The 15,201-nt window shown below is 41.5% G+C and overlaps 1 protein-coding gene across 1 annotated transcript in view; it reads right to left on the bottom strand.

Moving 5' to 3' along the window:
• Positions 1-15,201, bottom strand: part of IGF2BP3 (insulin like growth factor 2 mRNA binding protein 3) — a 177,346-nt gene that overhangs the window by 56,427 nt on the left and 105,718 nt on the right. The window contains exons 5-6 of the mRNA XM_075922211.1: positions 7,248-7,299; positions 7,093-7,156 (exon numbers count right to left, since the gene is read on the bottom strand). Coding sequence (XP_075778326.1) covers positions 7,093-7,156; positions 7,248-7,299 — 116 coding nt within the window. The remainder of the gene's footprint in view (positions 1-7,092; positions 7,157-7,247; positions 7,300-15,201) is intronic.

The raw sequence follows: 15,201 nt of genomic DNA, 5'->3' as shown, positions 1-15,201 counted from the left end.
GCCCCCCAGTGTCCCCGAGAGCTGCCCTGGCTCCCCATCCTCCTCTACCAGGTGGCAAAGGATCCCTACACAGAGCCAGGACAGCCCCACCCCTGCATGCACTCCGCTGCTGCTCCGCCCACCCCAGCCCCACTGGCATGGAGGGAGGAGCCTGGGGAGAGGGAAGCAAGGGTGTGGGGTAGGGATGTAAGCGACTAGTCAACTATCAGATAAGCACATGCTTATTGGCGAGAGAACCAGTGACTCAACTAGTCGCTCCCCTCCCCCCACTTTCTGCCTCTATCAGAGAGAGGCAGCAAAGGGGGGATGCAGGAGCCGGATTAAAAGCCAGTCCCCCAGAGCACCATCTCGGGGGGGGCGGGGGCAGAGCAGGGGCAGAGCAGGGAACTGGAGGTGCTTCCTCCTCTGAAGTGTAACAAGAGCAGGACTCTTGCTACATTTCAAAAGCAAAAGCACTGGGGACCAGGGGGCGAGCGAGGGACTCAAGCAGTCCCCCACTGTCCCCAGGCTCCCTGCTTTTGAAATACACAAGAATCCCAGAGACAAAGCGCACGTCGGGAGCACAGGGCCAGCAGGGGACTCAAGCTCTTGCTACTTTTCAAAGGCAGAGGTGCCTTGCTCTTGCTTCCTGTCCTAGGGCCAGATACTTTACCCCCAAGCCTGCTTCTGTATCCTACCTCCCACCCATACCATGCACCCTCACGCCCTCTTGCACCCCCCATCCCTATCCCACTCGCTGGCAGTCCTGTCCTGCACACTGAACCCCTCATTTTTGTCCCCAACCCAGAGCCTAAGGAGTCCACAAAATGCACTAACACCAGAAAAGTAAATCTGTCCTTTGGGAAGCCCTGAACCTCAGTCCTTCCTGTCCCATCCCCTAGCCCACTGGGGCTGAAGTGCCAGAGGTGTGAGGTGTCTCAGTTGGGGTGGATAGGGGGGGGTCACATCAGTGAAGATTGGGGGTTTTGTGAGGAGTTTTTTTTTGTTTCTCACTTGTGTGGTCCCCAACTGATTTTTCTGTGAGTCAGTGGCCCCCGACCCAAAAACAGGTTCCCCAGCCCTTCCCTAAATAAAGAAAACACTGAAACCTTTTCTGTTGGACAAACATTAATACTTTACTTTATTTAAAATGGAGTTTGATCAACTAACACAAGAAAGTTAAAATGCTTAATCTGTTTAATAATTTAAATGAAATTGTTCTCCTAAGCTGCCGCACTAGCAAAATGGCTCAGGCATAATTCTGTAATTAATGGTGAGTTTCATTAGCAACTTGTGATCTGCGGAAAGGTTTGCATTGAGCCAGGTGGTCCACAGACCAAAACGTTTGAGAATCATTGTCCTAGAGAGGAGTGCTGCCCAGATGGCAGCTGAGGGGAGAGGAAAACATGTAGGGGATCCCCTACCCCCAAGCCACATTGGTCCCTAAGTGCCTAGACCCCTGTCAGGAGGCTAGGGTACCTGGGACCCCGCCTCCAGCAGGGCTGAACATCCCACTTTCACCCATCTACCCTGCCCATTTCCCTGAATCCCTCGTCCCCCGAAGCCACTCTGACCCCAGCCCATGCTGGCGATACAGCATTGCTCCCCCCATAACTTTGGAGCCAGTGCTGGTGTCCTGTGAGGGGAGCCCCGAGGTGCTGCGCTGCATCCAGCTTCTGGATAAGTGCATGAATGCTGCTCCTCCCCTCCCCACAGGAAAAGCCGAAGTAGAGCCCAGGGCAGGAAAACAAGCGGTGTGCATTGTGGAGAGAGCCCCTTCCTCCTCTCCCAGGAGAGTGGCGTGGCCCAAGGCAGGTGGGTTAAATTTTGGCACGCCACTTTGGAAAGTTTGCCTTGGGCTACACCTTTGACAGCACTGGCTATAAAGGATGAGCTAGATACAGAGCTGAAGGACAGCTCTCACGTCCTTATCATCTGTTCCAATGGCCCCAAATAAACATAGAACAAGAGAGGAGACTAGCTGGAATGCTGTGGCACTCTAAATGACACGACCTTTGGGAATCAACAAGCAATGGCACACCCAGATCTGCTCTCAGGGAGCACATAGCAAAGAAGTAATGAGTCCCCTGACGGCAGCCCTATCCACTCTTGTACCACCCAGGATTTGATGTCCAGCATTTACTCAGTATGCTATTATCCAAGTTCAAAACACTGCCTTTCTTGAAACAATTTTCTTCTGGCAGGAAAAAAAGGCATCAGTCCTTTCTCAGCACTAACTACAGGCTAGCGTTAAATACAAAGAACACCAAGCCTCTTGTTTAGACTACAAGCCTCTTTCGAAAGAGAGCGTCTACACTGCAACCTCTTCTTTTGAAAAAGCGAGCCGCTTTTTTGAAAGAGAGCACCCAGGCAGTCTGGATGCTCTCTTTTGTAAAAAGGCAGTTTTCCTCGTAAAATGAGGTTTACTGCGGTTGAAAAAAACAGCCACATTCTTTCGATTTAATTTTGAAAGAATGCGGCAGCAGTCTAGACACAGGGGAAGTTTTTTCGAAAAAAGACCACATTTTTCAAAAAAAACAAAAACCCTGTAGTATAGATATACCCCAAGGCATATCTGAGCTATCTGATCACAACCTAAAGAGAAAAAAATCTTAACTTGGCAATTTCCCCCTACATTTTGATAACACGAAATGCAGCCTCAGAAGACCACTTCTGACCTAAAACCAAGACACATTTTATTTCAATACAATAATGCTTTTAAAGATTCTAAACAACTGTGAACAGGTCCAATATCATCCTAGTGATACAGCATTACCAACATGCATACTGCTATATGTTGCTGCCAATACACACTTCAACAAAGCAATGCACTATAAAATTCCATCTATTACTCAAGCAAATAGGGCTGCAGCTGTAACGTGGCTAGCTTTGTGCGTTATTCATCAGCCATTGCTTGTTTATTCAACCCTACTAAATGCTAGCTTTATATTTCATTGCATTGCATTGCAGTTGCCCCCAGATATCCCAATCAGGATCGGGGCCCCGCTATAAAAAGCCCTTTTCAATACATATGAAAACAAAGTCTCTGCTCACAGCAGTTTGCAACCTAAGAGCTTTTTTTATCCTAAACATACCCTTAACATGAAACCAGTATCAGCTGTTGTGTCCCAATTGCCATAAGCAGCTTCATAAAGCCCAGTTATCATTAATATTCAGACTGACCACCATTATATTACTGAAATCAGAGTTCATTAAATTTCCAGCCATTACCTGAACCTGTTTCAAGTAGCCAACTTCAGCTGTCTCTCAAAAACCAGCCAACTGAAACTCAACATTGGTCAATAAAAGAGAAAAGCCATGCATACCCTTTCAACAGTTAATTTTCACAAGAGAGGCCTCAAAGAATTTTTTTTTTTTTAAACACGCACACACCTCTAACTAAGGATGTTTAATTGCAGTTATCTGGCAAATTGTGTAGTCGACAGAATTTGTACTGACTACACGATTAGTCGATAAGGGCTACTCTGCACAGCTGCAACGGGGACAGCTCCAGGAGCCAGCTCGAGCTGGGCCTGAGCAATCCCGGCTCTGGGAGTACCAGCACTGCAGTTCTGCATTTTAAATGCACTAAGAGCCGCTGGGCTTTTACTCCATTTAAAATGCAGAGGCGCAGCGTCCCAGACCAGCGTGAGCTGGGACTGCTCAGTCCCAGTATTTGCAGCAGCCGACCTGTGTGCCGCCAACAGAGGCTGCTCAGACACCAACTTGTTTGTGGTGGCCAGGGCCACCACGAACAGCAGCTGCTTGAGACCCTCTCGGCCTGTTTCTCCCGTTTCTCTTCCCTTCCCATCTCCCCAATGCCTCTGGCAGAGGTGAGGGGGGGAGGCAGCATCGCAGACACAGTGCTGGGGGGAAATTGGCTTTTAAGGTGGCTCCCCCTCCCAGCACCGGCTCCTGTTCCCCCACCTTGCTGCCTCTCACAGAGGCAGCAGGGGGAGGGGGAGAGGACGCGAGTAGCTGATACTCCATTCAACTACCCGATAAGCTTATGCTTACTCACTAAGGGTATGTCTACAAAGCAAAGTTATTTTGAATAACTGCCATTATTTTGAAATAACTATCCTAGCATCTACACAGCCATTTCGTTATTTTGAAATTAAATCAAAATAGCAGAGGGCTTATTTCGAAATTGGTAAACCTCATTCCACGAGGAACACCACCAATTTCGAAATAAGTGCTGTGTAGATACTTATTTCAAAATAGGGGGCCTCCAACCTTCCCAGGGTGCCCTGATGGCCAATCTGGCCTCAGTCAAGAACACTCCTCTCCCTCCCCCCTCCCTGGAGCCCTTAAAGGGGTTGACTCTGGTCACAGTGCCTGTGCCAGCTCCAAGCCTGCCAGCCCAGTTCCCCCCAGCACCATCTCGGCAGTGCCATCTCCCCACTGCCTCCCCCCGCATGCTTCTGCCTCTATAAGAGGCAGCAGCATGGGGGAAAAGGGAGGCTGCTCCAGCAGAAGTCCCTCTCCACGGCCAGCCAGGAAGCCTTCCCCCCAGCTCCTACTCCATTTTAAATTACAGAACTGCAGTAGGGTTTGATGTCAGACCCAGCATGAGCAGCGACTGAGCCAGGCTGCCTGCCTGGTCCTACAACATTTTAAATGGAGAGTCCGTGCTCACACCAGGTCCAGGACCAAACCTGCTGCGACTCTGCAATTTAAAACATAGTAGGAGTCAGGGAGCAGGCTGTCCAGCTCCTACAGCTTTTTAAATTGTAGAGCTGCAGTGGGATTTGGTCCCAGCGCAAGCCGGGACTTAGCTGGCTGCCTGTCGACTAGTCAATACAAATTTTACCCACTACTCAATTCGTAAAATAACTTCATGTTAATGTCCCTAAATTTAAGTCCTAATTACACTTTCTATCAGGAAGCTACTCTCCTTTTGTCATTTGAGAGTCCATATCTTATCATCCACAAAATATATTCTCTTTAGGTTTCTGTCAAATACAAGTATGAAAAGCTATCCTAAAATAAATTCCACACAATTTTTCAATATTCAACAGGTGGATCTCCAACACTAACTTGAGCCCCTTCTCCAAAGTTTACTTTTAGCTCTAGTCCATGTGCTTCAAAATGAGCTGTTTTTAATATTTGTTGTCGTCTTCTCCCAATGCATAACAAAGTTCGTTCCCAATGATTTAGTGACTTGGCTAGCTCATCATTATGTCTACTTGTGATTAACTTTACAAATTGTATTTTAATACAGAATATATACAGGAGCATTGTAGCAGCAAGACAGTTGCCTTGCCAGTTGTTTCATCTAATTCCAAGAATAGCAACAAATAAGAAACATTCAGGAAGTCACGTCACCATTTCCAGATCCAAAGCATGGATTACCCAATTCCATAGGTTATTTTGACACATTTTTTCTAATATTCTCATACCCATGCTCTGCATGTGACAAAGTTTAAATTTGATTCCAATATCCCTTATTCTTTTGATGCTTGACATTCATGAAGAGCACCACAAAATCATTACGATAGAATTTCGTGGCAAGATAGACTCCTAAAATGTGAAAGTTTTGAATGGAGAACTAAATTAAACAGCGAATTCAAGTAGAAACTCAATTTCTGCATCTTTGATGCACTTCCTCTTAAAGGGAAACTGCTTATGTCACATGTTCCACATGTGAAATAAGTTTAGATAGCATAAAAAAAAACAGGAACATTTTTAAAAATCTGTGGCACAAAATGGAATTTCCAAATTATGGGTTGGTAAAAACATTGTATAATGTTAAGTACTGCAAGAAGTACGAGTGCATCTCAATTGCTGCTTTTAGTTAGCCACAAGGTGGCAGGAATTTCCAAGTAAGAAGAGCCCAAAATTTCTGTATGTTTTTTGTACTGTCGTGGTTAAGAGAGGAAAGTAAAAGAACATGCCTATGCCCCAGATACGAAAATGGAATATCTAAGATGTCTCAGGAAAGACACTCCCCAATCCATCTTGGAAAGGCAAAATTATACATACATTCTTATGACTAATTTAATACAAAAATAACAGACAATTTTCTTCCATGCAGTAAGTGAAATTATAAAAAATAATTTAAGATTAAAATATGACAGTTGTGGTTCCAAAGACTCCAAAAATTGTAGCTATAAATAAGCAAATAAATCAACAGGCAATAGATGCTAAATGTAAAAAGCCAAATAGTTCATATAATCAGGATAAGGCAAATGGATCATTTCAAGTGTGTGTTTGTTTAAAAGCATCAGCAGCTTTCCAACTCAAAAAACATTCAAGCTTATGGTGAGATTTTAACCAAAATTTGCAAAAATCAGGAGAGGGCATATCCTCAGAAGATAATGATAATGCAAGGGCAAAACCAAAGCCTCTAGCTTTTACTAAGGGTATGTCTACGCTAGCTTGTTAATCCGAGCTAGGTAGGCAAATGAGGCGACCGGAATTGCCAATGAAGCCCAGGCTTTATTTGTATGTTCCTGTCCGGTCGCCATTTTGAAATTTCACTAGCCTGAACTCACTGCCGCGACTACACGTGGCAGTGACATGTTAATTCGAACTAAGTCTTTAGATCAAATTAACTGTTACTCCTCATTCCAATAGGAGTAACAGTTAATTCGAACTAAGGACATGTGCGGCAGTGAGTTCGGGCTAGTGAAATTTCAAAATGGCGACCGGACGGGAACATGCAAATAAAGCCCGGGACATTTAAATCCCAGGCTTCATTTGCAACTCTGGTTGCCTCATTTGCCTACCTCGCTTGAATTAATGAGCTAGCGTAGACATACCCTAAGAGTTTTTAAATAATGTTTTTACAAGCCTGATCCAAAGCCCACAAACGCTGACTGAAAATTACGGTATTTATTCAAGTCAGTGGGATTTTGATCAGCTTCGAAGAGGAAGAGTTGCGGCCAATAATTTTATCCAGTTCTGAATTCACATGCCTTCTGGATTTCAAATATTGAACAAGCAGGAGAGTAAGTTAGTTTATACCTCAATTCACTGTCAGTTGAAGAGGAGAAACTTTAGTAAGGTGTGATTGAACAGAAGAAAAATATACATACTACTTTACAGCAAGATATGCTGAACTCAGATTTATGAGTTAAGCTATAAAAAAGTGAACAAAAATATACTTACTGTCTAGCCTGGTCCTTATTGGCATATGTTACATTTACTACTGCAGTCTCTGTGTCAGTGTTCACTAGAGGGAAAAATGCAACAGAAGAAAAAAAATAAGTTCACTTCCCACTCACTTCCCTCTATAAATCTGAAAGCAATTTGAGTTTGTGTACCTTGCTCACAGTTCTCCACTGTTCCATATTGAGCTAACAAGCTATCCAGCACCTATCAAAGGGAAAAGAAATTGCAAATTTGAGTTTCAACATTTTTTGGCAAAAAAAGGCACCACCTGTCATTACAGTATACACTGAAACTTGTAAACAGCAGAACACATAATATACAAAGAACTTTCTACTTTGAGCTTGTGTATCGAAGATATTCAGAGACGGGTACATGCTGTTTGTTCCTTTATTCTAACCAGCGCAACTACAAGACCTGCATTTAAAATGTCATATATTTGGGGGGTTTCCACCCCCCCACCCCCCCGAGTTCTCTTCTACATAAGGAGAATTACAAAAATAATTAGCTATTCTGCAATCGATATTCTGGTCAAGTTCCCCATGTAGACAAGCCCTGGGTGATCCAAAAGCAGCAGTTACTTGACAACCATACAGAAATCACAGCCTTGTTTTTTGGAAGATGGGCAGGGGGAGAAACAGGTATGAAGAAAGATTAAGGGAAAGAACCTCAATTCAATCCTCTCCTTGTCTAATAACTAAAGTTTCATTTGAAGCAATCATCTTCTCTGTAACCATAGTGGGAAAAACACTGCCAATTTTTGAAAAGGGTGAGAAACATAACATTCTACAAAGCCAGTTTTCAAATACATTTGGGAAAGTTAGACATCTCCATCAATACTACCTTTTCCTCTATATCGAAATCACTTGATCTTTTCCTAAAGCCAAGTTGTTTTAAATTTAATTTTCTTATTATTAAGAATGTGCTGATCAGAAAAAGATGGTATAGCAGCAATTGGTACAGAGAGCCATCACACTATTATGGTTCATCACATTTTAACATTTTATCTCAAGTCATAAATCCTGTTCGCCTACGTCTAGATTGGCATTATTTTCCGGAAATGCTTTTAACGTAAAAGTTTTCCGTTGAAAGCATTTTTGAACAGAGCATCCGCAAAAGCACTTTTTGAGGAAAAGCATCCGTGCCAATCTAGACGCGCTTTTCCGCAAAAAAGCCCCGATCGCCATTTTCGCGATCGGGGCTTTTTTGCGGAAAACAAATCTGAGCTGTCTACACTGGCTCTTTTGCGCAAAAGCTTTGTGCAAAAGGGACTTTTGCCTGAATGGGAGCAGAATAGCATTTCTGCAAGAAGCACTGATTTCTTACAGTAGGAAGTCAGTGCTTTTGCAGAAATTCAAGCGGCCAGTGAAGACAGCTTGCAAGTTTTTCCAGAAAAGCGGCTGATTTTCCAGAAAAAACTGGCCAGTCTAGGCACAGCCTTCAAGTATTAAAACAATGCCTAAGCAGTGTGCAATTCACACTGGGCAACAAACACTAAATCTCCAACCTACAAGATGTCACGTACACACCATTTTCTCTCCAAATATTCATGTAATGTTCAATATGTAACATTAAATTGATGAGGGAAGGGAAACCATTTGGCATCAAGAAAAAATCCACATGCATCAGAACAGCATAGCTCACAATTCCCATAAATCTCTAACAACCATAACTAAAACAAATTTGCAAAATTAAACTAAAACATTTAAATATGCAAAATTAAATAAAAAAAGACTTCAAAACTATGGTGTCAATGAGAAATTAGATGTACCAAAAAAACCCCATGTACTGATGTCCTGCAGACATTTAACACAATGTAAAACAACTCTGACTTGAACTGCAGTTTATTCCTTCCTCTACCGTTTATTAAACTAGAGAATGTATGCAAACACTTGAAATGCAACTTTTCTAGTCAGACACATCAGTAGCAGTACATTGTTCACCAAATTTAGCTGTGAAGCACTACTTTGAATAGCAGTATTTTCCCATCTATTTCATTTAAGAACTATTGAAGAGTTTCCTGACAGCATTTTCTCTTACATAATAGTTAACCGTTTCAACTCTTCCTTCATACAACTAGAATTTACTTTAGTCTGTGTATTTTATTTAAGCTAACTCCTTTTGGGACAATCCTGTATAAAAACAGACTTCTCTGAAATTCATCTCAGGTTCCAAAATTTAAAACTGATTGTATTTGTAAGTTCAAGTGTGAAACCAACTACATGTTGGACCTCCCTGGTTTGGCACCCTGGAACCTGACTAGTCCCGGATGAGGGATTTTTCCGGACGGGGGGAGGAGGGTCATTTCAGCCTCCTCTCCCCCCCCCATGGGCTTCCTGGTTCCCCCCACAGCCCAGTTGAGCTGCCCACCAACTCCTGGCTCCTTCCCAGCCCAGCTGAGCCATGTGCGGGCTTCTGGCAACTCCTCCCTCCGTCCCCTGCCCCTGCAGCCCAGATGAGCCAGGTGCAGGCTCCCTGCCCGTCCCGCTCCCCCTCCCCGCCCGACCACTGATGTTGCCGGACCAGAGAAACCCAGATTTTAGAGGTGCAACCTGTATTAGTAACACTGACGTTGAGACATCAAGAGGATTAAAAAAAAAGGATCAGATATTTATATGGAAAATAGTAACTCTAGCTAGTGTAAATATGAAAGTGTCATGGGATTTTCTGACTTCATACTTCTGACAAACAAACTACTGCCAGGGGTTAGAGAAAGAATCTCTTCCCTAGATAATTTATGCACTAACTTTGCCACAATAGATATAAATGGACTATTGAGTGCACCTATTAGTATCAGTGTCTCATTGTACTAGATGCTGCACAAAATGCAAAACAAAGCAGGTCTCTGGTTCAAAAAGCTTCTAACTGTTTTACTTGTGATAGGATAGCAGATTAGAAAGTCCATTGTCTGATAAGGCTATTTTATTTTTATGTTATGTTAACAGCACTGTAATATCCCTGACTGATAGAACTATCAAATAATGTAACTATTCAGTTCTCACAGTTTAAATTTAAAAAGTTCCAGTTAAACTCTCTAATCATTAGCCAACTCCAGTTTACACTAGTTCAAAACAGCAACATCTTACACTTGATTTTTTTGTTTTTGTTTTTATTTTAACCATCTGTTATAAGAACATGACTGAAATTCCTAGTGCTTTACAAAATACTGGAGATGCTTTATTTTGCAAACTAGTTATATATGTGTGCGTTAAATTTATGTCTTGTCCTAAAGATTTTTAAATATACACCAGAATTCAGAATGCCACTAGCTTCTGGAGAGAGGGGCAGCTGTGAAGGAGATGGGGAAATGATGTTTCAGAGTTACAGTTCATGCATTTCACTGCAACAGCACATAACTGACACTGCTAATCTATAAAGAACTGCATTCTTCAGGGAAAACCCCAAAACTCCTTTCATTTTTTCAAAATGTTGCCTACACAACACTAATAAGACAAAACAAAACAAAAAACCCACACAGTGGGAACTTCTTATTCATTCTAAGTAGTCACATCTGGGAAACACCACACTTTTGTGATTAATAAAGACAGCCATTCTGCACATTCAGCATTGCACCGTCTTCACCCTAGTTCCCCTTTACCACCACTAATTCTATTCCAATTTTCCCTGTTTCCTTCTATGCTGCCACAAGCAGGGACAAAGTCAGTCATGGTTTCAACACACTTGTAACCTGAGTTCCCTTTTTCTCCAAAGAACTGCTTTATCAAACAGATCCGAAAAGTTCTGTCCCAGGACTGGAAGCAGATCTTACATCCTTTAAGAAAAACAGAGGCAAATGTGATAGGTCAAAGACACATGCAATCATGGCACTGTCTTCATTATACAGGCCATCCTTGCTGTAAGTCCAAGCTATGTTCCAAAAAGACTTGGATTTGTACTGAAACAACTTAAAGTGGAGAATTTTTTTCCTGCAGCTGACTTCCATTTGCACTTTTTTTTTTTTTGGCATGCGCACACGACTTAATAGCAAGGAATGGGAGGACTTAACACAACAGCTCCTACAAACATCAATGACTTTAGTGCAGAAGGGATGTATCCTTGGGACGACTTACAGCAGGAGACACCCTGTAAATCTTTATTTTCTTAGCCCTTTCAGTCTCAAGCAGCAAGGCATTAAGGATGATTAACAATGAAAGATTACACCTAATCAAACTGTGTTTAACTGTACTAGAAAAAATTAGCAGCAGTTGCTGGAGTGTCTGCTGAAAGAGGGAAGTAGCCCCTTTACCACAACTCTTTCCAAAATAATACTCCACTCTTTTACTTCTCACTCATCTTTGTGTGCTGTTTTCCTTCCAGAAGTTTTTATATCAACATTCATTTTTACTCCCATCCTGTCTCTTCCAGATTTACTTCCTCCTCTGTTTTGCCTCATCCCTCAAACCCCCGCTTCCCCTCCCCCCAGGCCACTTAATTTTCATCCCTAAAATCCAAAGCCTCTAGTTCGGCTGTAAAACAAACATGTTTTGTTTAAGCTGCTCTTCTGCAACACTCTCTCCATGTACAGCCCTGTTGGGCAATCAGAACAAAATTCAAAGCCAAGTTGGTGGTGCAGCCGCAATTCTGATGAGCAGCTGAAAAGAAAAGTTCATTTGTATAAATATTTAATCTAAGCTAGAAGAAAAAGTCATTCCTTTTCCTGAAGCCCTAGTTCCAGCATTTGTCTAAACCTGGTCTCCCTCTCTTGTTATAGCACAGATGTGTGTCTCACAGAAAGCTGCAGCCTTATACTGTGGACTTTCATTCATCAGACTCTAAAAGCCAATTCTGACTTCATTATACTACTACTGTACACAAACCGAGTCCCAATCCTAACTGCTTTGCAGGCTGCCTAGCAAGAAAATTTCACTTGAGTAGCAGTGTAAGTGAGTTTACAAATACTCCATTTCCCATGCAGGTTCTGCGTATTTAGTCATTCAAGGGACTCTACTAACTAAATTGTTCAGCTGAACATACACTGCACTTTCTGAGCAGCATAAGTATTTCACGCAACTTTTATTGTTCTAGTTCTAGGTCTAGGTCTTTTATTATAGCATGTACGGCAAAGCAAATAAGCTTCAAGATCTCAGGACTACAAGCAAAAAAGGATGAAAGGGCACACCGTATTTCTTCCACTGATCATTTGGATTCTACCAACATTATGTGTGATTTTTTTTTGCCTCACATAGAGCAACCAAGATTAAATAGTGCAGATGTCACATTAATTTGTTAAACAACATGTTTATGACACAATCAAGATGGCAAACAATAGGATCAGGACAATTCAAAGGGATGAGGGTCATACGGTATTGGCCATTCAGATTTGGTGTTTGGGCCTTTGGGTTTTTTTGGCTGCAGGCATAATAAGGGAGAAAATGAAATTGTGTGTGTCTTTAAACGAGTTGAGAATGAAAGCTGGTGGGGAGAGAAAGAGAACGTGGTCAGCAGTTGGGATGTGAACGACTAGTCAACTATCCCGTAAGCAAATGCTTTATCGGATAGTTTACTGTCCAGTTGACTAGTCGCTCCCTGCCCCATATAGTGGCAAATAATATCCTGAGCCTAGGAGGCTTTTTGCCAGCACAGCAATAGGCAAAACTTAAGTGCATACAAACCTTAACAACAGATAGTAGCCATAATATAAAAATTCAACATCTTTTAAAAGGGAGATTGTTACAAGAGGTAGTGCCTAGAATACCAAAATTCGAGGGCTTCAAGTTGCTGGGTTTTCTGTTTGCTTTTTAAGAAAGGCATTCACACCTTAGACAGCGTGGAGAAATAAACTGGGAAGTTAAAATCCAATAATCAGCACAGAAGCTGCCTAATATCGCTGCTTACATACCACAGTCTGGGACAGGGGTTTGGTGAAAACCAAAGGAACAGTTAGTTAGAAGCAAGACAAAAAGGTAAGCTTAGATTTTGTTTAAAAGCGGTGATCCAATCCTCACAATGCTGATACAATTTGAGATTTTGGCATCTTGGATTGCAATTAAAAGAAATTGATTATCTAAGAAATGGATATTTAAAAGGAAGTGAACATATTGACAGCTCCCCTTTACCTTTTATCTAAAGTAAAAGAGATCCAATATAAAACAAAGCCAGGCAAATACATATTTATCCAATGCAGGATCTGTCCAACTAAATGCCTTATGATGTGTTACATTTTAGTTATTTCCCCCACCTCTTTTCCCCTTCAGCTATCAATGTCTATGATTCAGTGCACTAACAGACTGCCATCTGGAATTAAGAACTCACCATAAAAAAAATGCAGCACAGAGAGGAGGACCCTATTTTTAAAGATGAAGCCATTTTCCCAAACCTCTCTCCCCCAGTTTTGGAAAGTGTGTCCAGGTAAATGAGATATGACCTCACTGCTGGACTGTTGTGGAAAGCATTAATACAACTGTGAATTCACATCTACACATTTGAGCTCATGAGGAAGAACAGAAACCAATCGCCAACTCTCTTTTCTGCTCCCACCACCTCATTCCTGTAGTATCAATATTTGATGTCAGTAACAGTATTAGGATCCAATGCTAAATGTGCTGCTCATACTTCCCAATTTATGCTGCCCTAGTGAGAGAATGTACAAAGTGTGGGGGAGGTGACAAATTCTGTGGGAGTTTAGGAGAGTGATGAAATGCATATTTTCTGCACTATTGACATAGCTGTATTTAAACTGCCAATAAAGCACCGAACTGTGCTATGTAACTGAATCACATTTTAACACCTTCCTAGAAAGGCATTCAACATCTGTGATTGTAAGAGACGGGATAAAGGTTTAGACAGAATGTTGCTTTGATCTAGTTTGGCAAATTTCATGCCTCTTTTCAATATGATATACAGCGGGTCAGAAAGTGTTCATTTTGCTTCTCTAACTTTTTCCATTAACGTTTTTGAAAGTTTTCGACAAACAAAATCAAAACCAAATTTGAATTTCTTTGGGCATTTTAAAGCTACTTTTCATCAACCTGAAATTTTGACCTGCTCTTGTTTTATAGTATTGGAGCATATTTCAGATCTAAAACATTACTTCCATTTGAATACTCTGTCTCCCTAAAAACATCTACCATAGCATCACTGTATCTTTCCACTGTGTTTCAATTTCCAATTTGGTTTAATGCAAGGGAAGAAATCTCTCCTGTTTGTATAGGATTGATCTTTTGCATTGGTATATTTACATGTCAGTTTAAATACTTCATAGAAATCTTGTTTAAGGCCTCCTGAGTCAACAGCAGCTAATTGAATAAGTGTGCCATGGCTGCAAAAATAGCCACTTTTGCTCCTGTACAATTTTCTATGGGTGCAAAAAAGAATTTTTTAGTCATGTTATCACTTTAAATTATTTAAACTAACAAACTTATTATCAGTTTGACAGCATAACTTGTTAGTTTAAAAAACTTCAAAGCAATGGTAGAAGAAAAGTAAAGTTGAAACCTTGAGACTACAGCAACTACAGGAAATTAATTGCTACAGCAAAACTGGCTTTTGAATCATCTTTTGGAACAAGCACTGAGAATGAGTTTATAGAGTGGCAAGCACAACAAAAGTCAATGAGACCACATATAGGAAAAATGTTTCTGTGAGTACTGCTGTATATTTGTATTGTGGAAACAAGGATCACTTCTGTGATGGATACTGAGTAAATCTACCCCAGGAGTTTTGACTTTTTCCAGCATGCATCATTTCCTGTAGTACTCATTTACACCTATGTGAAAAGAGAACACTAATTACAGGGGGGAACAAGTTTAGATCACAATTTCTACTGATAAAATAAGTACTAGAACTCAGACTATATCAAAGACATTTTTTCAACTGTGTACTGTACATGTTCAAATGGATAGGCTTTTAAAGAGAACAAGTATTTAACAACCACTTCATGAGTAACAAAGAAGAATTCTCAGCTCTCTTTACAAGCAAAACATTAAAAAAACCCTACCATTCAAAATTCAAGGGTCATGCATAAAGTATATTAAAAAGCTCAGTTATTTCAAAATCTTCTGTAAAATACATTTCCTCCATTCATAAGCTGCCCTCCCAACAGAAAACATTGCTAAGGTCTAGTGTCTCTAGATGGATGTTTAGGGAACATTTGGCTTCCAGATAGCTTAT

Source organism: Pelodiscus sinensis, chromosome 2, assembly GCF_049634645.1.
Source record: "Pelodiscus sinensis isolate JC-2024 chromosome 2, ASM4963464v1, whole genome shotgun sequence".
Classification (NCBI taxonomy): domain Eukaryota; kingdom Metazoa; phylum Chordata; order Testudines; family Trionychidae; genus Pelodiscus; species Pelodiscus sinensis.
This window is presented reverse-complemented; position numbering and strand designations above follow the sequence as displayed.